Here is a 26,153-nt window from a genome sequence, read left to right as displayed (position 1 = left end):
GATTATGGTGAGGGTAAAATAAAAATATCAAGTTAAGTACACAGGTAGTATCTGCTGTATAAAACACAGAAAATAAACAGTGATTATTATATTATAGCAAGAAGCAGCATTCAGTCCTCACATTTATTTAAAGATAGTGAAGATGTAAGATTTTAGATCTGCTTAGTCTTCACAATGTTACTGTCAAAACAATTAAAAGGCTCCTTTTACTAAAACAAAATAATCAAAATATTCCTTTTATTAGATATTACATTCATTTTGAGTTATTTAAGCAACTCAAAGCTTATACCTCTTAAGCAATTCTACTTCCTTTTCCATCATAAAATGATGTAACAGAGCAGGACCCTATGCTATGGGGCCTCCTGGGACAGACCCCTCCCCCATATCCTCTGCTTTAGCTTCTCTCTAAAGTACCCTTATTACACAGAGGTCAACTGCTACTGGGATTTGCTAAAATACTTCATCAACAAAAGAAAAATTATTGAAGCAAAGGTGGTAAGATCTTAGTAACTGTCTCACCTCGCTGATGAGTACGTATGTAGAGTCTCATTATTTTAGCACTGTCTTTACTATAATATGTGTCTGATATGATCAAAAGAGACTAAGGGTTTGTTTCAACAAATAAATGGTGAATGGCAGGTGGCTGGTTACTTCTGTCAGGGAGGGAGAGATGAAGCTAGAGACAAATACCCAGGGCTGCGTCACTACTGAAGATGGTTTAATTAATTTTGAATATCTTAAAGTAATGTATAGAAACTGCATAGGGCTCATTTCTAAAAAAGGCAAATGATCTGACAAAGGAAAAAAAAAAAAAGAAATTCACCATAGGTAAACTCAGAATTAAAGAAGAGTGAATGGAAAAACTGAAGTTGAAGGGTAAAAAATACCTGGCAGTCATTCAACCAATGGAAATCACAAGCCGTAGCTACATTTACCAACTCTTCATCAACACTGAAGCCCATAACAGACACAACATTTTACTTACAAAATATTTTCTATGAGTTAAAACTTTGGAACTTACCATCATAAACAAAGTAGGTTTCATCTTTGAAAACAAGCACCGCAGGCATCTCTTTCAGGGTCACATACTACAAAAATCAGAAAAAAATCAGAAGTGGAGGTGACTTTCACCATTAAAAAGATTCTAAAGTAGCCATGATTTCAAAAGTACTGAAAGATACTGGGGGGTGGGGGGACCACAATGATAATAACAACAAAAAAGTTACAAACAATTTAAAAGAGTCGAGTCAATCCCAAGCTCATCCAAGGCCTGGGCCTGATGACTCGTTACACATCGCCGGGCACAGTGTACTGTCTGCTGTGGTGAAAACATGGAATTTTCTTTGGTGAACAGACCCAAAGGTATCACAGGAAGCAAATGACAGGAGGCACTCTGAAACAGCAGCAGAGCCGGGGCTAAGGTAGCAGCACCCGTCACCCAGGCTGTGTGACAAGGAGCCTGGCACTTCACCTGGGGAGTTGGCTCCCCATAAATCGAGGACACCGAGCACCCACCCACTGGGCCTGGGGAGTTAGAATTAGATCTCCCAACATACATGGAGCAGGCCTGGGCTGCAAACCGCTTTATAAATGGTAATTAATAGTAAGAGACTCATTTAGTAGGTACCTGCTTCTTACACCTGTGTTGTACTTATTTCAAAATTGGAAAATTACCGTAGAGAAATCAGTATTAGAGCAGAAAAGATATAATTTGGGAAAGCCATGCAGAATTATTGCACAAGTGTGGTAATACTGAAAGTTACAACAAATCAATGGTAAGTAATAAAATAAAAATAAGGCCAGCTGTCTTGGAAAGACTGAAAAGGGAGGGAGGCATGTCTCAGGTAATACAGAACGACCTGGTTACATTGCTACTGGAAACTGCTACAGCCCCGCGACAGTGACCGTGTTACGGGCAGGCGCAAAGCACCGGGGCCAGGCTCCTTCATCAGGCCGGCCTCTGTTCCCCACTCCTGGCAGCTCGGCCGCAAAGGTGCCTGAAGTGTTTTACAGCGTTCTGGATCCTTTGCTGTGCTTAGGACTCGGGCCCTCTCACCTCCCCCAATACTTACATCCCCTGTCTAAGTTCATTCATACAGCCTTGACTTAGCTCCAAACCCTTATACCCAACTGCTTATCTCATGCTTGTTCTTAGATGTCTAATGCATCAACTTAAATTAAAATAAACAATTCTTTGATCACTGCCCCGCCACTGTCCCTTCCCCAATATTCCCAAGCTGTTCACTCCACTCCGCCAGGCGGGCTCTCCCCTTGGGACATCTGTAACACCTGTTCTGTGTGTGGCTCCTTCACACCTGTAAGTCCCAGTTCAAATCTGTGTTCTCCTCAGACAGGCATTTCCTAATCAATCAACCAAGAGCAGCCATCCCCCTCTAAATGTCCCTCCTATAACACCGCTCCTTTTTTTTTATAGCAGCTATGATCTTCTGTTTGTAGACTTGCTTACTGAGGACCACCACCTCAGTCTGAGGGCCCCAGAGAAGACTGCATCTACAACACTAAAACTCAGCCCACTTCCATCCACGACAATGGAAGCTCCACCCAGCAGGACCCTGATGATCTTGTCATCAATGACCCAGGGCTCATAACGGTGTATGGCACACGATCAAAGGACAATAAGTAGCTGCTGAATATATGTACATATTAATACGTTATTTAAAATCCAACTTTAAATATTACCTCAGGAACGACTTCTTCTGAGGCAGAATAAAAGTATGTGTAAACAATTAACTCTGAAGCAGCATCGATGTATTTCTCCTGAAGATACAAACAGAAAAAAGTGACTCTTCAGTATCAATCAATATCGACCATAAATTTGTTTTCTGTATCTGTGAGTCACCAGAAATTGATATGTTATAAATTAACTATACTTCAATTAAAAAAAAATCACAATTCATTCCTTATTAAACATTCAGAGAAAGCAGTATCACTGCTAGGTAGTTGCTACGTTAAGTCCTTTCAGGTGAAAAAGTGAAATACAAAGAAATGCAATAAACTGTTTCTAAAGCAAAAGACCATCGTAACTAACTGCTTTCATACTCCTTTGGTAACGTTCACTGAAGAGAACAAGCTCAAATCGTATTTATTAATTTAATTTGATTATAGGAAGAGAGATGTGGGTGTTTACACACATGCAAACACACACATACATCTATCTATACAATAATCTTAAGCCAGTGAGCTTCTGCCTTTAAAACGTTTACACTCAAACTACATTTTGCAGTCTCAAAGGCTCAAAACGCTAAAAAGCAACACAAAATTTATTCAGGTCACTAACAGAAAAAATACAAAGGCAGGCAACATCCACCCACTTTTTACTCAGTTCTGTTTCATGAAGCTAAACACCACAGAGGACACATGACAAAGTGTCTTTATTTAAAAAATACTTAGATTGAACTAAAGTATCTCTAGTAAGAGTGAAATAAGTCTCGAGTTTTTGGTGAAGTCTTAGTTATACAGAAAATTGAATTATAGTATCTCTGTGTTTGTGGATTAAAAAATTAAATCATTTGATACCTTCAAAGGTGACTCTCCACCTATATAAACAAAAAATACACGATGTCTCTTCCGGACATGTTCAAACATTTGCTGACTTGGAAGGGGCCGAATTAGAGCTCTGTTTGAAAATAAAACAAACCAAAAAAGAAACTTGCATTTGAACTAAACATAGTACATAATTTACTCCTATTTATATGACAGTTATCATGTCTAAAGTTATAAAGTTTTAATACTGTATGAACTGCATTGTAAGTATATCACTCAATCCACATAAATCTAATAAACTATAGCTCATACCCATATAATAAAAATGTAGTACCTACAGTTTAATCTACCAGTTTAAAAAATAAGCTTTAAATACACCCCTTTAGAGAGTCTCATCTTAACCAATATTTTGAAAGGCAAAGATGGAATTATAATCCACTTAGAACAGTCAGCTAAAAACAAAACAATCCAAATGAGAATTATTTTTTTTTCTCCCTTTTAAAAGCTCATTCACACACATTGTGAAATACGATCCCAGGAGTTTATAATACTGTATTTAGAATATTTAAGTCTTACTCTGTCCACTTAAATGCTAGTTTTAAAATAGCCTATAAAGATTAAAATCTAAAATGTTTCACAAGTATATTATTCTTTTCAGAACAAATAAAGTGGAAACTGGTAGTCATGATATCATATGAGAATCTCATGAAGAGAAAACAAAACTACAAAAAGTTTTATTATACAATTCATATTTCAAAGCCAAATAGACTGAGAAATGAATTACATCAAAGGATATTACAAAATATGACTTAGAAAATATTAAAAGCTAAGAGGCAGTCTTCTTTTAAACGCAGTCTATAATCAGATTTTTACTGCACCACATTTGCAAAAAGAACAAAATGTATTTTGCGAAGGCAAACGTTTTCAAAACGCACAATTATTTAAATACATTGCATCACTCTAGCCTCTATTTTAATATTTAGTAATTAACTGTAAGTGACGCAACTCCAGAACTGATTCTTGAAATTTCCTTCGCAATAGAGTCACTCCTAAGACACATCAGAAGGCCACCTTAAGCTTAAACTAGAACTCATTAAAAATTGCCAAAACATAAAGACTAATATAAACACATGGGGGAGTTATGTGATTCTACTAGCAACTCCCTCATATAATATAAAGATACCTCAAAATTTATTTATTCACAAAGAAAATGGAATATGTAATCAATAAAAAAATTCAGTGAAAATTACACTTTATAAAGCTTTGCAAACTTTAATATACAAAGATCATCCCTAATTCTGTGCCTTTTCTCACATAATTTAAGCTAGATAGTATCATGCAACCAAACAAATCCATCCCAATATTTCAATTTACCTTAAAACTATACAAAGCTATCAATGTGAATACATCCTGTCGAACTCATAAGTGCCTATACTTTCAAAATCAAAGTACCTATCTTGATAAATGTTCTCTTCAAGAAGCTACACATAATCATATTAATTATAAGCATCAACTTTCTTTATAAGCTAGCAAGATGTAGATTAAAAAAAAAAAAACACATTCAAACCGACAGGAAACTCTTACAGAAGAATTTCTGTTCTCTTAGCAGTAAAACTTCAGACATCTGTAACTTAAAAAGATCTCTAGGTTCTAAGTATGTGACATGCTAAGCAAAATGTACACTGATACCTCACAGCTGGCATGAAGAAGCATGTGAAAGACGAGGGCAAGTATTTTAGCTGCATCTAAAAAACATTTTCTAGTATCACAGGCTAGGGATTAAATCCTAAGTCTACTCACAACAGGTAGACTTAACTGAAATTAGACAAGAAAAATAAATTAATATACACCAAGCAGTGCAAAGCAAAATCGTAATAAAATAAAAGTTAAGATTCACAAAGTTGTCAGAAGTAAACAAGTTTTGAAAATGTATTTAAAAATCCACTGGGAAAAAATTCTATACACAAAATGAAGTTCACTGTGAGGTTAACAAGTACCTAACACATATTACAGACCCTTTTGTTTCTTTAGAGGATCTCTTTCCATATGCTACACAACCCTGTCTTTCCTTAAAAATAAACAAATTATATTTAGGGTAAATACCTAAAAATATGTATGTTCTATATGGTCTATTAAAATACATGTAAGGGCCTTCATAATACGAACTTACCCAGACACTCTGTGAGCAAACTCAATTATATCATCTTTAGTTCGCGGTCCTCTGTAATTATAGGCCAAGTCCCCCTTCAATCTTAAAAAGAAAAAAAACGGGTAAGAGTCTAGATTGTTTCAAGTGTTTTCGTATTTAATGTTAATCACTCTCTACTGTTACACAAATCACAGCCTATAAAACAGTAAATGCAGTGGAGTTTCAGAAGTTGCATAATCACGTGAAAAACAGCAGGTGACTAGCTGCAGGGAACCAACAGCTCAAAACATAAAGAATACACGGAAATATTTCACTCTGTATTTGACAGCTGCATTGTGCCTATGCCTTCTGAAAACTGAGTAATATACCCACAGCCAAGAACCTGTCAAAGTATTACAATTCTCACTATCGTCTCTACTAAAAGGTACGTGAAAGGATAGAGAATTAAAAGTATTTTGGTAAAGGTAAAATCAATTTTAAGCAATACAACATCAAAGTAACCTGACAGATGCTCCAAGATTACAGAGTAAAAACAATGCATAAAACACCTCTTCTAGAAAATTAGATAATTCTCCAAAAGCCTACCAATGAATTATGTGTCCAACTAACTGAAAGTGAAAAAAAAAATTATGAAAGTACAACAGAACACCTGTAATAAAACAGAAAGAACAGAAAAGATAATTTACTTAACACAACAAAGTAAAAGAGGCTTAGCAAACATTTTTAAACAGCGGGGGAAGGAGGGAGGTGAACACAAAACCCAAGAAATAAGAAAATTAAAATTAGTCAAATTTTAAAATTTGAGATTTTAAAATACTAAAGTAAAACCTTATTTTAGTAAAAAAATAAATTTCAAAATAACTCCTCAACTCTCCACATTACTGAAATAAGAATGAGATCAGGACCAAAGTCATGATGAGAAAATTCAATAAAATCAAGATTATAAAGTAAGCCCTTTAGAATTATCACACTATTTCTTCTCATTTATACACTCTGTATTAGACCTTATCAGTATCTACAGATGAGGATTAACAACCATCAATTTGATTTTCTTTGTTTTTTCATGTCTAATGAAATATGTCTATTTTAATTATAGAAAAGTAAAATTGTTAGGAGACAGGATTCACAAGTTAGAAAACACTCTTGAGCTCCTCAAGGATAAAAGACCATTCCTACTTTACAACTGTACACCTCGTCCTGCTCAGTGCCTGTCACAATAAACTAAAAACACCTCTGGTGACTTAACCTTACAGCACCATTTACTTAAGTACAAGGAAAAGTACAGAGATGCAGTCCATCTCCCCTGACCACACACTGCACCTAGAAAGAACTGCTGAACCCAAATCTTCAACCCTGGTCCAAGGAAGCTACTAGAAATGATGTAATAAAATGTAAGTAGAGTGAACTAATAAAAATACACATATAAACATACGACACTCAACTTACAGCTTAATTGTTGGATAACCTCGAACTCCAAACTCTGAAGCAATGCCTTGATAAGAAAAAGAATAAATAATTCTAAATTTTTTTAAATGAGAAACTAGATAATAAATGAGCCTTTTACTTTAAAAAAAAGATATATTTATACAAACCCATATAGACATATTTTTAATTCTTAAAAAATAATATAAACACATACAAAAAAGAAAAAAATGACATTCTCATACAAAATAATTACTTAATAATCCAACCTATGGTCTGCACAAACTACTATGACAAAATAAAAAATAAATGCCAAAAAAATAAACTTTTATCTCTGAAGTATTTATTTTAAAAGATATTTTTTGTTTTAAAGAATATATACATATATTTATACATACACGCATATATAAAGTCTTACTTCTCATTTGACTTCATTTCCAGGACAAATATTTCTTTAGAAAAAGGCCCATCTCTTCCTTTAGTGTTTTGAGGCTTTAAATAACTGCTTTGCATTTTAATTTTAAAAACATAAATTGTAATTGCAAAGTTAATTTTTGCAGTCAATATATAATCTAAACATAATTTTATCTACATGTTTTAAAAGTTTCTGCTTTTGTAGTAACCTAGAGTAATTCCAGTTATTTTAAAGATTACTCTGAAAGCGTCATGTTAATGAATATGAGATAGTCCCTACAATGGCATCTTCTTGAGGGAAGTAAGAAATAGTGATGAAAATAAGCAAACAGGAATCAGGACTTTAATAGGTGCAGGAATCACTGTGGGAAATTAATACTGTACTACCTGACGGATTCAAGGCAACTAGGACAGGAAAGAAGAAATAAAATATTCTCAGTTGGTAGACAAATACAACGTATGTACACAACTATACTAGTATATGCAGAGTATACTGTTACTCACATGATCTCTCCCTTTGTTAATTTTCTTTTATTTCCAGAATATTTTCTTATCACAGCTGGGTATAAGAAAACTACCTCTACATGTGGGTTCCAAACCACCGGTCACTTTGGTAGTCATTAATTTTGGTTTCTCTTCACTCCCCAAAATACACAAGAATAAAGATAAAGTGAATTGTGGCAAATAATACACAGAATCTCTCCTTGGTCAACTCTAGAGCTTCTCCCTTAAACTCATGGAGGGAGTTGACCAGAAGGTTCTAGACAGTAATCAACTGGTTTTTATTAGAGGCAATACAAACAACAGAGGTAATAAAAATAAAAACTTGGTGTGTATGTATACGTATACACACACACACACACACACACGTACGTATGTATGAAAATAAAGGTCCTGCCTCCGAATAGTCACGTGAACTTAGACCAATTACATAAATCTGTGCCCATCTCTAACTTAAAACTTAATTCTGTCAAGTATATGTATGTGTTTATATATATATATATATATATATATATATATATATACACACACGTACTTTTTTTATTGATGTATAGTTGACTTACATTATATTAGTTTCAGGTGTACAGCATAGTGATTTAGTATTTTTACAGATTATACTCCATTTAAAGTGACTACAAAATACTGGCCATATTTCCCTTACTGCTTATTTATTTTCTGCATCCTAGTTTGTATCTTTTAATTCCACATCCCTGTCTTGCCCCTCCCTGCTTTCCTCTCCCTACTAGTATCCCCTAGTTTGTTTTATCTGAGTCTGTTTCAGTTTTGTTATATACATTCATGTTTTATTTTTCAGATTTCACAAATAAGTGATAACATACAGTATCTGTCTTTCTCTGTCTGACTTTTTTCACTAAGCATCATACTTTCTACGTCCATACATGTTGTTGCAAATGGTAGAACTTGTCTTTTTTTTTTTTATGGCTGAGAAATATTCCACTGTGTGTGTATATCTATCTATCTCACATCTTCTTAAGCCAGTGATCTGTTGATGGGCACTTGGGTTGTTTCCACATCTTGATTATTGTAAGTAGTGCTGCTATGGACACTGGGATGCATGCATCTTTTCAAATTAGAGCTTTCATTTTTTCCAGATATATATCCAGGAATGGGATTGCTGGATCATGGGTAGCTCTATTTTTAGTTTTTTTAAGGAACTTCCATACTGTTTTCCATAGTGGCTGCACCAATTTACATTCCTATCAACCCTGTACTAGAATTCCCTTTTCTCCACAGTCTTACCATTTGTTATTTGTATACTTTTTGATGAGAGTCATTCTGACAGGTGTGAGGTGATACCCCATTATGGTTTTGATCTGCATTTCTCTAATAATTAACAATAAGCATCTTTTCATATGCCTGTTAGCTATCTGCGTATCTTCTTTGGAAAAATGTCTATTCAGGTCTTCTCATTTATCAATCAGGTTGTTTTTGATACTGAGTTGTATGAGCTGTTTATATATTTTGGTATTAATCCCTTATCAGTCATATCATTTGCAAGTATTTTTGGGTCAAGTATATTCTAACTGAAGACTGCTGTAATTGACACTAACCTCTTCCAAATAAAAACCTAGAGTATGTGAATAAAGTACACTTTCAGTGCTCCCCATCCCAAATTAAGAAGCAGGTAAATATAAGCCCTTATTATCCTCAAATGAAACTCATTAAAAATTGTCAAAGTATTAAGACTAATATAATTGACTGGAGAGTGGGAGAGAGGTACATTCCACTAGCAATTCCTTATATAAATTAGAGAAAAATTTATTTATACACAAATCAAATAAAGAAAATGAACTATGCAATCAAAGAGAAAACAGTGGTGGTATTTTATAGCTGATGTTATGGTTCTCATAACAGACTTCAGAGAGAAAATCCCAGCTCCACAGAATCCTATCATTTAATTTCCCTGACCTCAGTTCTCTTGTTTTTTTTTTTTGTTTTTTTAATTTTAATTTTTTTTATTGAAGTACATTCAGTTACAATGTATCAATTTCTGGTGTACAGCACAATGTCCCAGTCATGCATATAGATACATACATTTGTTTTCATATTCGTTTTCATTACAGGTTATTGCAAGCTATCAATATAGTTCCCTGTGCTATACAGAAGAAACCTGGTTTTTTTTTTAATCTGTTTTTATATATAATGGCTAACATTTGCAAATCTTCCAAGTTTATCCCTTCCCATCCCCTTTTCCTGGTAATCATAAGATTGTTTACTATGTCTGTGAGTTTGTTTGTTTGTAGATAAGTTCTGTGTCCTCTTTTTCCCTTTTTTTAGATTCCACATATGAGTGATATCATATGGTATGTTTCTTTCTTTTTCTAGCTTGCTTCACCTAGAATGACGATCTCTAGGTCCATCCATGTTGCTGCAAATGGCATTCATTATTTTATTCTTTCTTATGGCTGAGTAGTATTCCATTGTACAAATATACCACAACTTCTTTATCCAGTCATCTGTCAGTGGACATTTAGGTTGCTTCCATATCTTGGCTATTGTAAATAGTGCTACTGTGAACAATGTGGGTGCATGTATCTTTTCAAATTAGAGTTCCCACCGGATACTACCCAGAAGTGGGATTGCTGAATCATGTGGTAATTTTTAGTTTTTTGAGGAATCTCAATACTGTTTTCCATAATGGCTGCACCAAACTACATTCCCACCAGGAGTTTGGAGGGTTCCCTTTTCTCCACACCCTCTCCAGCATTTATCATTCATGGACTTTTGAGTGATGGCCATTCTGACTGGTGTGAGGTGACACCTCATTGTAGTTCTGGTTTGCACTTCTCTGATAATTAGTGATACTGAGCATTTTTTCATGTGCCTATTGGCCATTTGTATGTCTTCACTGGAGAATTGCTTGTTTAGGTCTTCTGCCCATTTTTGGAATGGGTTGTTTGTTTTGTTGTTGTTGTTGTTAAGTTGCATGAGCTGTTTATACATTCTGGAAATTAAGCCTTTGTCAGTTGCATCATTTGCAAATATTTTCTCCCATTCCGTAGATTGTCTTTTTGTTTTGCTTATGGTTTCCTTTGCTGTGCAAAAGCTTGTAAGTTTAATTAGGTCCCATTTGTTTATTTTTGCTCTTATTTCTATTGGCTGGGTAGACTGCCCTAGGAGAACATTGCTAAGATGTATGTCAGAGAATGTTTTGCCTGTGTTTTCTTCTAGGAGATTTATCATGTCTTGTCTTATATTTAACTTTAAGTCATTTTGAGTTTATTTTTATATATAGTGTGAGGGAGTTTTCTTATCAATAAGATGGAGATGATACCACCTACTCTTTAGCCCTTTGGTTCCTTGAGCATTAACTTTCATTTCTGATAGAGTGTCAATTGACAGTGACCCCTAAAACTTCAAAGGTAGTTTTTCTAGATGGAAATGATAATATAATTAAAAAGCACACAAGCAAAGCATGAGTCAAAGACACATAATGACCCTGGTTAGGATTCCAACTTCTCCATTTCTCACTTATGCAGCAATGCAGAAGCTCCTTAACTCTGGATTCTGTTTCCCTTCTGAGGATACCATTCATCTTGTAGGGATATGGGTGATATTTAAAAACGAGTAAATGTGGAAAAGAATCTAACAGAGTCTGGCACGAAGAGATCCTCAAATGGCCCATTTTCTTCTATTCTTGATCCTGACCTCACAGTTAAGTACTTATCTGCTGACACAGTAATGTGCAGATATTAGTAAGAATTAACATGCTTAGAGTATCTTACAACTGGCTTTAATGTACCTTCAACTACACCTCAAAACAATCCTGTGGCAGGGGAAGGGTGCTAATGTTATCTTTCAGATAAACGAATACTTCAGAAGATTCAGTAACTTGTTACAAAGCAAGCAGTGATTAGGCAGCAGAGCCCACAGTGAAATGCAAGTCTGAGTTTAAATTTTTTGTTCTGTGTTTTTTGTATCAGAGAAGAATGGTTTAGATATAAACCTGAAATCAACTCCTTTACAAGCTGAAGAATCTGTCTCTAACATGAATAATTTGCCCTGAAGTTTTAAAATTTTAAATGTTCAGAAAACGAAGTTAAGCACAAAGCCCCCTATTTCATTTGTTTTCTCCTTGAAATGGTAACAACTTGATGGTCAAAACAGGCCTGATCTTGAATCACGGTGACCTTGGATTCTGGGCCTAATTCTGCCTCTAACTTTGGTGTTTGAAATTACGCAAAGTCATTTCACTGCTAATTACCTTCTGTTACTTCATCTACACAATGAAAGGAGGGAAGAAGTAAGGAGTAGGACTCACTCTGAAATCCTTTTCAGCTCAAAAATACTATTTTTCTTAGCATTTACTATGAGTGTCACTATAAGTCTAACATGAGAAAGGGATAAAATAATGCCGAAGTTCTCAATGAGGGGCGATTCTGCCCTCCGGGAGACACTAGGCAATGTCTGGAGACATTTCTGTTGTCACAACTTTGGGGGCTGGGAGAGAAGGGTGCTACTGATATCTAGTGGGTAGAGACCAGGGACTCTGCTAAACATCCTACAATGCACAGGAACTCTTCTCCCCACAAAACAAAGAACTGTCTGGCCCAAAATGTCAACAGTGCCATGTATGAGCAACCCTGAATATACTCACTGACTAAAAGGGCTTACAATCTAGAAAGTAAAGATTGATTTGCAAATATATCTGGGATCAAGGAATCAGAATAAGAATGTTACTGGCCAAATGCCCTTGAAAGTTTATACATCAGAGAGAAGTAAAATATGATCTTTACGATAAAATGATGTCACACTTAGGTTGAGGAATATATGGAATTTCAGTGGTTTCACAGTAGAAATCAGTACATGATTACAAGTAATATCAAGTAACAGTGTATCTTCTGAATGAAAAACAATATTTGTGCTCATTTTTGAAGGAATATGTACGAAAACAAAGGCAAATATAATATCTGAATTTATGCTGGACATTATACAACTTTCTAATGTTACTGGATTATAGTTTTATTAATTAAAACCATGTATAAAGAAGTTTTTGATACAATTCCAAATATACGGGCAGGATAAATCAAGACAGCTCAAATCTCTCTAGTTCAAAAGTTCTCTACACAGAGATTTGGATTTGTTGGACTGAGTGTGATGCATTTACTTTCAGTCACTGCAACTACATGATTGAGACATAAGACATCCTCAAACAGCCTAAGAGATTTCCTACACTTGTTACTGAATAATCCTATCCCACCCTAAACTGAAATCCTATAAATAATTATCCATCAAAATAATACTTTACTTTGTGACTCTCTAAGTGTGCAGCAGAATTACCTGAAGTTCATGTTAAAAACACAGTCTCATGACCTAATCTCAGAGGCTTTCATTTGGAAGAGCTGGTGTGGACCTTTGGAATGTGAATTTATATTGAGCACCCCAGGGCATCCTAATGCAGGTGGCCTGCAGCCTGAACGCTGAGAAACACTGACGCTGTGAGTGCCTGAAAAGCCGCCTACAGGGACGTGAGAGACACGTACGAAACAGTCAGTCCTTTAGTATTCCACGGTTAGATGCAGAATACTGCCGACAGACTGCTTGAAAAAAAATTCAGTAGCTTCGCCTGTTTGATTCCTAGTCCTACTAAAATGGCTGTATCTGAGCTGCCTTGAAAAATTTAGGAAAACTTTAAGAATTACATGCCAAAAATGTGTTTGTAATGTCTAGACAGTAGTTTTTGAATACTTAACTTTTTTTAGAAGATGATATCTCTCTTTTTCTCCATAGCACATACATAAAACAACTTAATTCTATAATACAGTGGAAATGCATCCATCATTGACATCAAACACTAAACACCAATTAACCAATGTTTATTGGTTATCGTTTAACTTAATAAAGTGAATGAATGAAATATGGATGCATTAGTCAATATATACTAGACATAAGAATTTACCTTCATGAGCAACGGCTGAAAGGAATAATTTCTTAAACATTGACAAAAGCTTATTTTAAGAAACATCAACTCAAGCGTATTATTTTCTCCCTCTACGTTAACTCCCTGCCATCGAGCTCTTCCTCTCTCAGTCCCAGCATTTCACACTTGTGAACTCAGTAATTCCAGCTCCAACATCTCATCTGCACTCTAGTTCCCTATATTCTCACACATCAATAAAGCGAAAGATCACAAACTCAAAAACAGCTGCTAACATGAAAACACACAAAATAAATGTATTCATCTTTTCCATTAAACTAGTGGTGATGTAGGTCAGTATGAACTACGCTAAGAATCTTACACTACTATTTTCAACTCTTTTTCTTTATACCACAGAGCCAATCTATCACATTCGTGATTTAACCCTTGAAAGTGTCTGTAAGGATGACTGTTCCCCCTTCACTCCACTGCCAAAGCCCCAAGTGCAGCCTCCCAAGGTCCAATATCAGGATGATACATACGTCACCTGAGATGATCTTTCTGCCTCTAACCACCCATCTTTCATCCTACACTGTCTGCCAGAAACATCTGTGTCAAACCATCTGCCTTCTCAAAAATGTGCATCGCCTCTCAACTGACAGCTGATAAAATCCCAAACACCTGTCCCACTCGGGAGGCTCTTAACTTCTGGTGTTACCCCTTAGCTCCTTATATGTGTCCACCATCGAGCTAGGGGGTTTGAGTAGGAAGTATTAATACAGTTCTCCAACCTTGAGAAGTATCACTCTCTCATTTACAGACAAGGAGACAAAAATTGAGAGAGTTTAAGTGCTTCCCTAAAGCCACAAAAGTAGGAGATGACCAAGCTGAGATTACAACATAGGGCTGTCTTGTTCCAAAGCGCTCCCAGAGTGCAATGCTGATTTCCTAAAATGAAATATGCATTTCATACTTCCACTTTCTTCATTCATTAAAGAAAAAGGGAACCTACATTTATTGAAGACAAGGGACCTTACATGTGCTACATCACTCTAATCTCAAAACTACCAATAAAAGAGGCATTACAATTAAATATTTACCAGTGTGAAAATCAAAGCCTAGAGATGTTAAGAAACTGCCCTTGTGCCACAGGGCAAAAGTAGCAGGCGGAGCCAGGATGTGAGCTACTTTCTGAGGCTATGCTCTTTCCAAATCTATGTGATACCTCATGCTTCCCCAAGCTTAATTTTGCCTTTTACCAAATCCTTTAAGACAGGTGTTGGTAAACTGTATCTGTACAGGATCTGATAATAAATATTTCAGGCTTTGTGGGGCCTACAGTTTCTGTTACAACTACTCGATTCTGCCACTGGGACATGCAAGCAGCTGTAGTTACAACGGTAAACAAAGGAGACCAACTGTTGAGCAGAGCCCAACTTACAGAGCAGGCAGGGGCCGGGCTGCGTTCAGGGGCTGTAATTTGCCAACCTCTGCTTGGAAACATTCTAGTCTCTGGTACACACTTACTAAACTCATTTTCCACTCCAGGATTTTGCTTTAATATTCTCTCTAATGTGCGTAATTCCCTGATGTTCACTCATAGTTATCCTAACTCGACTCACCCTGCAAGCTCCCGTGTCCTCCTCTACCAGGCCGCCACGGCTGCTCAGACAACAAACTCTCATTCTTAAGTCTACACAGCCTCATCAAGGGCTTAACACTCAAATTTCTGTAGTTGTCCCAAGCAACTGATTATCTCAGGTGGGCTCAAAGTAGGAACAGTGGCTTATACATCTGTATTAGGTGTAAGATTAACACATACTGCATATTACACATTCAATGATTAATTCATCTAACCCGTAAAATAGTCTGAAATCTCTAAGATAACCTTAATTTTCCATAAGCAAAAAAACTATTTCTTTCTCTTACCTGGACTGCTTCATGTAATTAAAACGTTTTCATTGTGAGGACAGTAGAACAACGAACTCAGTAAATGCTTACTAGAATAGGAAGTAGCATCCATCTTCCCAACTTTAACTGGAGAACCAACGCTTTTCATCTCCAGACCAACTTCATTCCAGATCGGTTCCAGTTTTTTACAATGGCCACACCATGGTGCATAAAACTTGTTAAAAAATTAAGAGAGAAAGAGAGAACCACTAAGACATCATGCTACTATGGATACCAATCTTAATTTTAACAGAACTTTTTCGACAAATGATCAGATAACAATCTGTTTTAGGAAAAATGTCTAAATATAATTTTTAAAATGGTTACAAAATAAAGGAACACAGATACAAACCTAGATAGATCAACTCCTAGGATATACCTCAACACTGACACCACTTTAAGTTTCTTTTAAATGACTACCATAAAAACATCTTTGCTCACAAGTGAGGATGTCCATGTTATTTAAAAATAAAACCACCAAATACACTTCATACATCATATGCACACCCCTTAAATGTTAATGATAAATATCAATCTATTTCTATTACAAAAATTCCAACAGAGTAGGTGCCCTTGCTACTGCAAGCGTAACCACTAGTTAAGACATGGGAGGCCACCTGGACGACTGCGTTGGCACAGTGACAAGTCAGGCTGATGAAGCTAAAATCGCAGTTCCTCCTTCTTCAGAATCACCGGGTGGCTGGGGTGGTACTTAGGCTCCTCCAGTTAAATGATGTAACAAATTGCTTGTTGTACTTTTATGAAATAAGACTTATATCCTTTTTTGTTATTATACTATGGAAATGTTCAAACATATACAAAAGGAGAGAGAAAGAATGAAACAGCAGACCTTCATGCCTCATTGCCTGGCTTCAGTAACTGTCAGCTCTGCCATTCTCATTCCATCTCTTCTGTCACTCTACTTTTCACTGAGGCATGTTAAAATGAATCCCAGGTATCAGAAGGTTTAAATACATTCAGAACATCAAAAGTGAGAAAAGGAAGACGAAAATTTGATTTTGTTCACTACTAAGATGAAAATGCGATTTTGACTGCCAAGTGATATTAATATATTCAATCTCCTGGATAACATGAAAAAATAAGAGTGAATTATGTAATAAAATCACACCATGATCTCTCTCAGACATAAATCTACAAGTGGCCATCATTAGACCCTCATCAAAAACAGGCTCCCTTGCCAGGAATCTTCAGGCTCTGGGGCTCAGTTTAATATAAAAACCCAAACAGTACTACCTGAGAAAACAAACTGAGTAACACACTACTACTAACTGTATATTGCCATATTCGGGTGAAGGAGAATAGAAAATAACACTAAAAATGGCAGGGGTGGGTAATTAGTATAAAAATTTACATACTCACATCTACAAGCCAAATGTCATCTTTTCGATTATCTTTAAACCTAAAAAACAAAAACAAGAAAACAGATCTTTGATTATAGGTTTCCACTTTACAACTAAACAGCACACGTGAAGATACTAAATAGACAAACACAGGAGCAAAAAACAAATTCTTATTTTACTCAGTGACCTCTAAATCTTATCCATTAAACATCTTAACAAAAGTAGAGAAATGATAAAATAATCAGGAATAAAGAATCCAAAAACAATTAAAGTAGGACTTGGTAGAAACAGATATTCTTCAAAGCGAGAAACAATCTGTCATATTGTCTTCGTCCTCTTTATGATTCTCAACAATTTCCACACAGTGTAGTTATTTACATACTCTCCAACCATAGATACGCTAACCGAGGAAGGAGTATGTTCGTTTCATCTCCTAGTGCCTAGCACAGGGATCTATGTTCAGTTTGCACTGGATGAATGACAGAAGTTCTCCACAGGCAAATTTTTAAAAGATTCTTAATCCTACAGATGAGACCTAGACAACATATTCCCCATTATCTGAGCTCTCAGGTTCAAAGGTGCTCACATCTGTCCAACTGTGACAGTCTATTGTGTGCCATGGGCAAGACAGCACCCTTAATCAATCCCTCAGCTTGGTGAACCCATATATTATGGCTTTGCTCCCCTTGCAGTTTATAGTTAAAAGTTCTATATTCATCCCATAGGGATACCCAGGATAGCAGCATGGCCACCTTAAGCAAACTGAACTAAAGCCCTCTAACTGATGGTCATTATTCTTGAGGTCCATATAGGCAAAAACCCATGCTCTGTATCCAGTGGCAAACGGAGGAGGTAACTGTCTCTCACTCCCTGATATTTAATAGCCATCCTTCTCTCCCATCAATTTGAGTCTTTGGCGAGGAGTTAAAGGGTACAGAAGTCCCTTACAGGGTCCCACATGGAAAGGAAAGTGTCAATAAATGTAAAAAGATACACAGTTAAAGGAAGGGGGCAGACAACGTGTCCAAACATGCAGGGCTACGGAGAAGTACCCAGGTGGGGAAGAGCTGCACTGAGCCCTCAGACTGCTGGCCTGAGGCGCGTAACCCAGCTTGTGGTGATCTTGCCCCCCCCCCCCATCAGCAAGTTAACCCTGTCCTTTAGCTGTTCATTAGAATGCTCACCCACCCCTGTGGATGAGGGGTGATACAGAGAGTCCACTGCATGCCCCATGACGAAGCTCACTGAAGTGTAGCCTGGGCCACAAATCCAGGCTGTTATCAGATGCAGTGTTTTCAGGAAGCCTGAATGGGAAACCAACGTGGTCTTAAAAGGCATGAGTGTGGCTCGAGTCGGTGGAGTGTATGGGGATGGCTGGACCAAACTGAGGGAGTGTTCACTGCAGTCGGAGTCCGGGAGGGGCACTATGGATGGGGTGAGGTGCCCAATGTCTTCTGTCTGCTGAAAATGCCTGGCCCGCCAACATGAAGTCATCTATTCCTGGCAGTCATTTTCAGCCTTGACCAGGATCTGACAGCTTTTTCGTTGCTGGTTGTCTTCTCACAACAGTGGTAATCCACACATGCCAGCCCAGCCTAAGGAGGTGTCTGAGTTTCCATGGCCCATCCTCTCGTGGCAGCAGGAGGCAATTAGCTGCACATCTGCTTGCTCTGGGGTGAAGGACAGTTCAGCTCCCGGTTTAGCTGACAAGCACGGAATGCTAGCTGGCTGTTTCCCTTTGTCAGCATAGGGGCTTTCCTGGTCAGCACGCACAGAGGGAACAAATCGCTTATTAGGCACAGAACCTACCTTTATGCAGATACGTCATTTTCACAGGGCATCTCTTTTGTATGCCACACAACCAATGGTTGTCATTAGCCACAGACCACGAAGTCAGTGAAAATATAGCCGGGCTCATTTGCTGGGGCTGGAGCAAGGGGCAGGAGATGGGGGAAGAGCAGAGGAGATGATCTTACAGCCTTCCACACTGCATGAAGCCACCCACTGTGCAAAGGTCCTTGATCATGCTTAGCAAAGAACAGGTCTCTTTCAGGTTGGATGGCAGGTGTACCCATTCCATCCAGTACAAAACAATCAGGAGCCACAGGGGAACCAGGCCCATAGGTGATATGGGAGGGCTCTGTATCTGGGCCCCCTCGTGCCAGAGGACGCAGTGGCTCCTTGGGTGTCATTGCCGGGAGGTGGAGGGGTACCTTTTCATTGAGTCATAAGACTCCAGCTGAGCTCCTGGATGTGTCGTTCCTAGTTCACCAGATCCGTGTTAGCATTCGGCAACCTGACTAGTGAGTCTACTACTGCACTCATCCACCGAGGTCCAACAACAGGCCAGTCACTGCCTCTCCAAAGGCGTATATCTTTCAGCCAACTTGGGGTGCTTCTCAGGTCAATGCTGGTCTGTGGTGGTGTCCTTCTGCCATGGGCTCCAATCACTGAACTGAGAGGCTGCTAGATGTGCAACTCAAGTGGCAGATGGGCACCAGTGAGGCCCAGCAGAAGGGAGGCCTCGTGGCCTGCTTAAGGACCATCAGAGCATCCTGTCGGCTGGGGCCTCACTCAAAGGCAGCAGCCGTTCCGGTACCTGGGAGATGGATCCCAGATCCCTGCATGAGTTATATGAAGCATCTGTAGCCCAGTAAGTCCATTAATCCTTGGGCCTTTTTTATTTTGGGTGAAAAAGGGCCAAAGGTTTAGTAACGATCTCCTCTAGAGCGAGATGCTGCGCTGGTCCCAGATTACACCAGGAAGACCAGCTGGGTACTAGATCCTGGTGTGCTGTTGGCAGTAACAGCCCAGCCTTGGTGCCAGCTGAGAGTTGTCACGGTGTCCAGTCCTTGCTGCACGGGGACCATGTTTCTAGTGTTTCCAGGTCATGGCCTACCCACTGAGAGCAGACAGGGAGGGAAGTCAGATAACCATAGAGAGACATTAAAGGTGTGACAGAATCCATTCCAAATGAAGGAAACTGATCCTGATCAGCCCGGTGGGGGGAGATGCTGGCATGTGAAATCACAAGTGCCACGGACCAAGCTCCCTCCAGCAGCACCTTCCTGATGTCAGGTACCACCAGTGTCAAGGGTGGCACCACGGCACCGGGCTCCCATCAGTGCTGAGTCCCCCGGCAGCCCAGGCCTTGTGCACAGGCCAGATGCGGCTACTGAGAGAGAAAGTCTCACAGGGCACTCCGGCTTCCTTCAGTTCAGTTCTTTCTTTTACTCGCCAGGCAGCCAGTACTGTTTTTGGGACACAATCACACTAAGAGCTGATGGCCCAGTAGGTTCAGTTCTCCACATGCTCTGCAAAGTGGCCCCAAGGACAGCAGTCCCACGGGGGCTTGGGGACAAAGGTGAGAAGTACATGTAGGTAATACATCTGTACCAATTTAGCACACTGGGCAGTCAGGGTCCAGAAGTGCGCTCACCCAGCACAGGGCCTGGGCAAGGCTGCTGGTGCTGGTCGGCACTGGCTCAAAGCCGAGGAGCGCTGTACGTGTCCTCCTCTTCCTGGGAGCTGGGGCCACAGGGCCCATTCTCACCTGTTCACTGATAGCCAGAGGGCCCAGGAAGTACAGTTCTCCCCACCTCCCCGGTGAACGTGAACTCGGCAGCCTCCCTGGGGAGAGAAAGGCCTCAGCCTGACACCTAGTCAGGGTCTGGGGCAAGGTTCTGGGCTGTCTGACTTGTCTCCACTCACTGGGCAGGCTGGCAGATTGATTCTAATAGTCACAGGGCTGTCACTGTGCTGACCCCAGGTCAGTGTCCATCAGACTCCTTACAGGTGGGTTCCTGGCCATGGGCCCACAGTGAGGAGCCTACCCATCTCCTCCCTGAGACCCCGTTACTGCGTAACCACACCTGGAGATCTTTCTGGAAAGGCTCTTGCATGACTTGCCGAGGAGAGGGTACCCAGTTCCCACCCATGGTCATTCTTTGTGCTGGTCAATCTTCACTCTCTTCATGGTGACTGCTTTTTCCATGTCCAAAAATGTCAGTGAAAACATGCACTGTGTCACAGGCTGACCGACCTGACTTCATGAGGAGGCTTAAGTGGGTCAGGTGACAAACAGGAGGAGCAAGGACAAACCTAGGAATCTGAGTTTGGTTAACAGTCTCATTATCCACTGTTCCTAATCCTCCCCTGCAGACCCAAGAGATCACCAGGATGGCTTGCAGGGCCGCTAGGGCCTCTGGAAAGGGGGCAGACATTTTTTTTGGTTACAGGAAACTCATCACAGGTGGGCCAAACCTGTTAGTCCATATAGCACCCAGCTGAGGCAGGTGAGGGTCCTGGGTGTCTGTGCCTGCTCATCCCCCTTCCTCCTCCTCCTAAGCAAAGTTGTGCTGTTAGGGCATTCTAAAGGAGGAGGTCTGCAGTGACATACCCTCCAAGGCACCACTAAGTTAAACAAAATCACCTCTGTGTTAACAGTGGTTTCCTTCAGAATCAAAAAGTGTCTGTCAACAATCCACTGGTGCTCCCCAACCCGGCTGGCAAGGCTGGTGGGTGCCCTGTGGGAACTCTTGAGCTTTCTGCTCTTCCAGAGCAGCCCTGAGCTCAACTGACCACCCTGCTGTGCACCCACTCTGTTGTGTAGAGGTGGTTATTTAGGACAAGCCAAACTGAAAGGAACAATCAAAGCTTTATTCTCTTACTGCGACAATACAAGCCAAGAGGCAAATCAGTAAAGGTGCCAGCTCCTCACTGTTCCATTTTTCTGAGTGGAACTGAACAGGCGAGAGTCAGGTGAATGCAGCACAGACAAAGGAGTTCATCTCTCTGCTGAGGAGCATGGAAGCAAAGGCTTCTGCCTCTCTCTGGACCCGTGGGCAGAGGGACAGACAAGGAAAAGGGATAGGCATGGAAAAGTACCGAGTCCCAGGGGAGAAAAGTGCAACCAAGCCTTTCAATAAGGAGGTTTCAGCAGAGATCCCAGGAAAGTCCTTAGGTGAGGCCCCATAAGGAGGCCGCCAAAAAAGGCAACCAGGCTAAGAATGCAGATATGCAGGTGAGCATGGCTGGCCCAGGTCTGAGTCTAAGACCAACTGCAACTCCCTCCAGACTGCAGTGCACTGGCTGTGGGCCAAGTCGGGGTGGGGAGGGCACTCCCCCTGGAGGGCTACCAAGAAACGCCTTGTACTTGCCTACTGTCTGAAAGATCACACACAGGATTCGGTCTGAAGCAGGACTCCTCACCTACTATAAGCAAGGTCCTGTGATTAATGCTTTGACTATGAAGATGAAGATGTATATGGTTATCAAATTCTAGCACCCACTCAGTAGTGACTAAAGCCAAAACACTAACAAATGTACAAGGTAAAGGTAAAATAGGAGAGGTTGCCAATTTTTTGATCTTATAACTGTTCTTAAAACTCTTTTGAGCACAATCCCATTTTGTACACATACAGCACTTAAGAGCAACTCCTAAAACAAAACTGGTGCTTTATTAGCTTTGGCCATTACTGACTCTATTAAAAAATTAAATTCACACTACGTCGTATATGCTGTACGCTTAAAACTAATATAATATTGTAAATCAACTAAAAAAAAAAAAAAACTACCTCCCCACGGAGTAAGTAAACTATGTAGCGTATATTAAGTGCTCAATAAAGCAAGCATTATTTAAAAAATACTAGATTGATACAAATATTCAGGTAACATCACAGTTGGAAGAAGTTAAGACAGTATTTAAAAACATATATACTCACGATTCATCTAAGTCTTCTACAAATCCTTTACAGAAAGCCATAGCTAGTAAAAAAACTGGAAAAAAAAGACAAAATGTGTACACAATAAATGCTGATTTATTTTTTGGCTTTATTATATGCTTAGTCACCTACGTAATGTTTTGGGTTTTTTTTTTTTACAACCTACCAAAAAATTCATCATTTATCCATCCCACGGCACAAATGATGCAAAAGCATAAGTAGTTCGTCTGTGTAACAAATATTTACTCTGCATGCAGCCACACTGTGGTAGCAAATTATATGCAGAGTAGTAACTGTAAGACGCAGAAACTGTTTTTAAATATATTTTTACTTTCATCCTGTTTTTTCCTTTTTACCACTCCATCCTTCTGGAGTAGAAGACGAAAACTTCTTCCCTATTTCTTTTTCTCTAGTAGCCAGTTACCTCCACAGTATAAACTTCAAGCGCCGTTCAAAATAGCGGTTCCCCCCGCCCCCGCCCAAACTGATAGAAATGACGCGAGCTACACTTCTAACCCTGACAGCAGAACAGCACCTGGCACGCAGTGGGGACGACATCGCTGCTGAGTAAACGAACTCATCACCGTGAGAACCAGGGGGCCAGACGCCGGCACGAGGCCGGGAAAGGCCAACACACGCCCGGTCACTTCTCACACCGCCCGACCCGGGGCCTGACCACGACCCGCCCTCGGCCCCCCTCTCTCTTAGCCCCCGCGTGGGTGACACGACTCAGAACCTAAAGCCAAAATAAGGTTTGGCCACAAGTTGGAAGGTGGCATCCTTCTTGCCCACGGATGGAGCTGGGCCCCTGAAACTTCCTGCCTCAAGAGACCAGAACCAACGGCAGTCGCGGGGCTCCAGCAAAGCGGCCCCGGGGAAGGACCCCACGGCGTCCGCTCAGCCAGGGGGCCTAGGGCCCGGAGGGTACGTCGGCGGTCCCGAAGGCCTCTCCCTATCCTCCCGACCCCCGCCCCGCATCCGACCCCACCCGGGGGAGGGTCCCAGTGCCCGTCCGCATCACCCCCGCGCGGCCTTTACCTGTGGCGCAGAGTCCCAGGGCGGCCCCGCGTCTCCGAGCTGCCATGCTCGCCGCGGAAGAGCTGCAAAAGCGGCCTCTGCGGAGGGGAGAGAAAGACACACCAGCAGCCGCCGCCTGCGCTCGCGGAAAGGCAGCGGGCAGGTCTGGGCGCGGAAGGGAAGCTCCGCGCTGAGGGCGGGGGCGGGGCAAGCCGGCCTCCGCTACCCTCCCAGGACCCCGCCGACCCCCGCCTCTGAGCATGCGCGGAACTACGGCGCCTGCGCGCGACGGGAACGCATGCGCGGTCGCGTCCCCAAAGCCTTTGCTCCCGGAACTGCCTCCGGGAGCGTGGGAACCTGTGCAGGGATCTTGCCTGCGGGGGCGGAGCACCGTGTCGGGATCAAGGGGGCGGGGGCGTTTCCGGGAAGTTGGATGCCCGCCGAATTTAGGGCGGAAGATGAGGTAGACTGACAGCATTTGAGGTCGAGTTCTGCCAGTCCTTTCCCCTGCTGCTCTTGTGCAGTTAGCACAAATTCATGAAAAGAGGTGGGTGTTAGTAGTGGGTAGGAAGCGGGAAAGCTCCGTGACCCTCCATACGTTTCCAGAATGAATTTGGAATCTTGGACAGTCTTAGCAAAATGGGAGATATGCCTTAGGGTAGGAAGCTCCATTAATGCATTTTTGCCAAACATGAGTCCCTTTAAAAAAAAAAACTTGTTTGCCTTGAAACCTGAACACATAAAGTAGATCATGGGGTTTGATTGGATGATTTGTTCCTGTTTTCTGATTTTTGAAATAAGTACTTAGTATAAAATATTTATATTGCTATCTGTTTTTCTACAGAACGAAATTTATAAAGCAATATAGTGTTATACCATAGTGATTGCTGCAAGAACCATATCCGATTGAGATGAAATTTGTATAGGAGATGGAATGCCAGAGGATTTACATTAAGTCAGTTATCGAACGTGTTATGAGGACAGAGATGGATTGTGATGTCAGCCCATTCACCTTAGGTTCAAAATTCCAATAGGTAAAACTCATAAAACACCAATATTCCTAATGACTAGAAGATTAAGGTATAATCTGATTGAGAGTAAGCCCTCAGTTTCACCCCTTTTATTGCACACGTGTCTAGTATCCAGTGCAAGCCTTCAAGGGATTCAAATATGTGTATTTTCACATTAAGCGTGTACTTTATTCTAAGAGTTTAACGTATATATATAATCCTCATGAAGTTTCTCAAAGTAAGAAATGTTATAAATGGGGATCTAGGGACCCAGAGAAGGTAATTTGCTTAATAATGTAAAATGATGAAGTTGCTATTTGAAACAAAGTCTCAGGCTCCAGAGCTGGCATTCTTCCTGTAAGAAGGCACTGCCTATAGGATTTCTTTCTGCCCTAGAGTTATCTCCGTCCCTTTTCTCTGTCTCCTTTTTCAGTCATCCTATTTTGGCTAATGGTACACATATTTGACTGATTTCCTTGGGAGTTATGCTAGGTGCTTCCCAACTGAATATTTTTCATATCCAGTTGGTCACCCCATCTTGTTGCTTTTATCGCGTAGATATCTCTTCAGTCTGTCCCCATTTTCTCCATCTCCATTACCCCCAGGTCAGGTTCTCTCTTCTTTTGCTTGGATGATTGAAAAAGCCTCCTAATTGGTCTCCTAACCTCTAGTTTCACCTCTAAGTCACCCTGTGCACTCACTAGCTTGGTGTTTCAGAAATACAAATCAGAACTTTCATACAAAATCAGACTACTTTAAAACCTTTACCACTACTCCCTGGGTTACAGAACAAAATCATAGATCTACACATGTCTGATGGTCTGAGGTTTTCTCTAACTTTTCTCCCATTACTCCCCTCCCCCCAACTATGCACCTCTAGCAACTGTTCTTTGCAGAACTAGTGGTGCTATTTTCATCCCTTGTACCTTTTGTAAAATAGTCTTCATCCATTGGACTGAATGGATCTACCATCAGCATGTTTGCTGTCTCAGCCAGAATCTCCTATGTTGCACTTTGTTTTTTAAAAAAAAAAAAAAGCTTAACTTTTTTAAGAGCAGTTTTAGGTTCACAGCGTAATTGAGAGAAAAGTTCAAAGATATCCCCTCAAAAGAAGTAGACTAAAAAAATTCTCATTCTTATCCATTTTAAAATTGTCTTCTACAGCATATAAAAGAAAATATTAAAAATTTTTTTATCACAGCTTAAATTAGCAGGTAGAGGACA

The 26,153-nt window shown here is 40.0% G+C and overlaps 1 protein-coding gene and 1 long non-coding RNA gene across 2 annotated transcripts in view; one reads left to right on the top strand and one right to left on the bottom strand.

The window, feature by feature from the left end:
* Positions 1 to 2,529, top strand: part of LOC106730651 — a 64,322-nt gene extending 61,793 nt beyond the window's left edge. Inside the window, exon 3 of the long non-coding RNA XR_004316253.1 lies at positions 2,435 to 2,529. This is a non-coding gene — a long non-coding RNA (uncharacterized LOC106730651). The remainder of the gene's footprint in view (positions 1 to 2,434) is intronic.
* TMX3 (thioredoxin related transmembrane protein 3) overlaps positions 1 to 24,183 on the bottom strand; it is a 42,362-nt gene extending 18,179 nt beyond the window's left edge. The window contains exons 1-9 of the mRNA XM_032470647.1: positions 23,941 to 24,183; positions 22,903 to 22,957; positions 17,199 to 17,238; positions 15,870 to 15,993; positions 7,100 to 7,145; positions 5,675 to 5,755; positions 3,538 to 3,637; positions 2,701 to 2,778; positions 1,022 to 1,088 (exon numbers count right to left, since the gene is read on the bottom strand). Coding sequence (XP_032326538.1) covers positions 1,022 to 1,088; positions 2,701 to 2,778; positions 3,538 to 3,637; positions 5,675 to 5,755; positions 7,100 to 7,145; positions 15,870 to 15,993; positions 17,199 to 17,238; positions 22,903 to 22,957; positions 23,941 to 24,181 — 832 coding nt within the window. The 5' untranslated portion in view covers positions 24,182 to 24,183. The remainder of the gene's footprint in view (positions 1 to 1,021; positions 1,089 to 2,700; positions 2,779 to 3,537; positions 3,638 to 5,674; positions 5,756 to 7,099; positions 7,146 to 15,869; positions 15,994 to 17,198; positions 17,239 to 22,902; positions 22,958 to 23,940) is intronic.
* Between the last annotated feature and the right edge of the window lie 1,970 nt (positions 24,184 to 26,153).

The sequence above is a fragment of the Camelus ferus genome, chromosome 30, assembly GCF_009834535.1.
Source record: "Camelus ferus isolate YT-003-E chromosome 30, BCGSAC_Cfer_1.0, whole genome shotgun sequence".
Lineage (NCBI taxonomy): Eukaryota > Metazoa > Chordata > Mammalia > Artiodactyla > Camelidae > Camelus > Camelus ferus.
The sequence above is the reverse complement of the archived record's forward strand: the minus strand, read 5'-3'. Positions and strand labels throughout refer to the sequence as shown.